The following is a 2,790-nucleotide window of genomic DNA, read 5'->3' as shown; positions in this document are numbered from 1 at the left end:
TGAATTTTTCCAAAAGTTTAAAAAATATTCCTAAATTTTATTTTGTTTTAATTTTGTTCTAAAAGTTTTTTATTTGTATTAAATATATCTTTGATGGCTAAATTTTCAAAAAGTTTAAGACCAATCTAACAATAATGCATGAAAATTATGCTTGATTTGCTTGTGTTAATGGGTTGTTCTTATGAAATTGTTATTGAATCGATCTTAAATTCTTTGAAAAATTAGCCGTCAAGAGTATATTTGATGCAAATCGAAAACTTTTGAGATAAAATTGAAACAAAATAAAACTTAGAGATATTTTTAAAACTTTTGTCGAACTTCAAGGACAAAAAATATACTTTACCCTATATATAAATATATATTGTGCCATTATGTCTAATAAAAAGTTGAAATTAATGTCTATTTGTCACGTATTGTGTATGTGTTCATATCTGTGTTTCATACTCTTTAAACCCTAAATCTTGATAAAAAAAAATATTTGTCTACACATTATTTTTTTAAAATTAAACTAATTAATCATAATAAGAAATATAAAAAGCAATTATAGTAAAAAGAGTAAATCAACTAAAGAATAAAAGAATATTAAGTTTCTTATTTTTTTTGGTTTGAGAATATTATGTTACTTTTTTTGGGCTTGCTTACACTATAGTTTCTATTTGTTATTGTACACTTGACTCTAAATGCACTAGTACTAGTTTAGTTGAACACCACGGCCACTCTAGGTCCTTCCACGTGTTGAGAGTTCAAATTTTTTTTTCATAAAACCAAAAACAATCTCACTACGTCTACGTTTTCTGAACAATCAAATGAAAGCATTTGAGGATTGTTGCTTCCTGTTAGCCCAATTGTAGCCCAATATTATTGGGATTGACCAAAAACCCTACAATCTGTCAGCGTTTTTTGGGCTTGTTTACAAATATATATTAAACTTGAGCCCATTTTAGAAGGGTTTAGAAAAAAAAAAAAGGCCTTACCCGAGCCAACGAAAGAGAAAAGCGTTATGACTTATGACGATTCAAGAAATTTGACTTGTTTCTTTCTTTTCTTTTTCCTTCCCACAATAATTACATGTTTTTTACTGAAAAAAAAAAAGAAATAAAAATAAAAACAGTTAAAAGCATTTTATGGCTACAGAAGATTGCGTGAAATTTGTGGATTCCAGAGTTAAGTCAAGTATGGACGAAAGTGACGATTGTGAGTCGAAGGAATCTGGCAAAACATTAACCAAGTGTTGACAACAATGTCCAGAAAATAATTTAAAAAAAAATAAAAAATCAAAAGAGGGATCATTACATTTTAATAATTCTGTATTCCCCTGCTCCCTGGTCCCTGCTGTAAAATTACGAATAAATTATTTTTGAAAATGTACAAATAAGGCAAAAGTGTGTGAATATTCAAAGGAGGCATTGAGAATTTGAAAGACAATTGTACTTTTTGCCATGTTGAAGCAAACAGAGCATGATGAATTGATGAGGTTGTTTTCTAACTCAACAGGAATCTATAATCGCATGCGCGTGAGTTCCCGCCATATTTCCCACTACTACAACATTTTCGAGTAATATAATAAATAAATAAATAGATCTGTGTATGTCTTAGTGTTAGAGTTGTCAAGACACATAGATAGCCACAATGGAAGGGAATGGATCAACTAAGAAAACATATAATAGAGGGGCGTGGACACCGGAGGAAGATCAAAAGCTAGCTCAATGCATAGAGGTTCATGGACCCAAGAGGTGGAAGACCGTTGCAACCAAATCAGGTCTAAACAGATGTGGAAAGAGTTGCCGCTTGAGATGGTTGAACTACCTTAGACCTAATATCAAGAGAGGCAACATTTCAGATGAAGAAGAGGATTTGATCATAAGGCTTCACAAGTTGCTAGGAAACAGGTGCGTGCACGTAATTTAGTCAAACATGTCAAATCATCTGGACTCTTCTCCCTTCTTATTGTTGTTTTATTGCTATGTATTAGGTGGTCGTTGATAGCAAAGAGGCTTCCAGGACGAACAGACAATGAAATCAAGAACTACTGGAATTCATGTTTGTGCAAGAAGGTTAATCCCAAAGATCTAAAACCCCACACTAGTTCAACTACGCCACAAGAAACTCGTGCTGACGAGGGAATATCATCAGCACTAGAAAGTGGAGGAACTGGGCACATGGAAATGAAGTTTGATTTCAACGAATTTTTCGACTTCTCAATTGACGAAGGAGCATATGCATTGGATTGGGTGAACAAGTTTCTGGAGCTTGATGTAATCCCAGAGAGTTCAACCGAGTAATAATATTTTGTACTTGTGTTCTATTTTGTTCTGTATGTCTCAATAAGTTTACTTATCGTCCATCTACTGCTATTGTTGTTACTATTCTAGGTGTATATTCCAATGATAATGTCTTCGCATGAAGATCACACTAAAGACCGTTAGATAGTTCAGTAAAACATATTTAATATCCATATAACGGTTTACAATATGATCTTCATGTGAAAACATCCATATTATTGAAGTATCCACCTCTATTCTATATGTATGAACGTTAGAAAAGAGAATGAAGAAGCAGAGAGAGTTTAATATAAATTGATAATGATAAAAATACATTGTCAATGTGGTGGTTAGCTAGCTGCTCATAACTTGTCCCACAATGGTTTGATGATATTTAGAGTTAAGCAAACTACTCTTAGCTTGTTAGGATATGATTTCAAAGGAGAACCAACACGCAAAATTTTTAGGAATATATACAAAATAGGAATGTTAGAACTCTTAACAAAATTCAGAGTTTAGCTAACATTAA

General features: G+C 32.2%; 1 protein-coding gene across 1 annotated transcript; it reads left to right on the top strand.

Moving 5' to 3' along the window:
* Window positions 1,409–2,302, top strand: LOC107641639 (transcription factor WER-like). Its single transcript, XM_016345123.2, has 3 exons — window positions 1,409–1,514; window positions 1,597–1,889; window positions 1,973–2,302. Exons 2-3 carry the CDS (start codon window positions 1,630–1,632, stop codon window positions 2,280–2,282), a joined length of 570 nt encoding a protein of 189 aa, XP_016200609.1. The 5' UTR covers window positions 1,409–1,514; window positions 1,597–1,629; the 3' UTR covers window positions 2,283–2,302.

This window comes from Arachis ipaensis, chromosome B05 (genome assembly GCF_000816755.2).
Source record: "Arachis ipaensis cultivar K30076 chromosome B05, Araip1.1, whole genome shotgun sequence".
NCBI classification, from domain to species: Eukaryota; Viridiplantae; Streptophyta; class Magnoliopsida; order Fabales; family Fabaceae; genus Arachis; species Arachis ipaensis.
This window is presented reverse-complemented; position numbering and strand designations above follow the sequence as displayed.

Bases quoted from the DNA above. Each gene is read 5' to 3' on its own strand.
- LOC107641639 (XM_016345123.2), top strand. From the start codon at position 1,630: ATGGAAGGGAATGGATCAACTAAGAAAACATATAATAGAGGGGCGTGG. The intron at 1,890-1,972 runs GTGCGTGCACGT...GCTATGTATTAG, and splicing joins CACAAGTTGCTAGGAAACAG to GTGGTCGTTGATAGCAAAGA.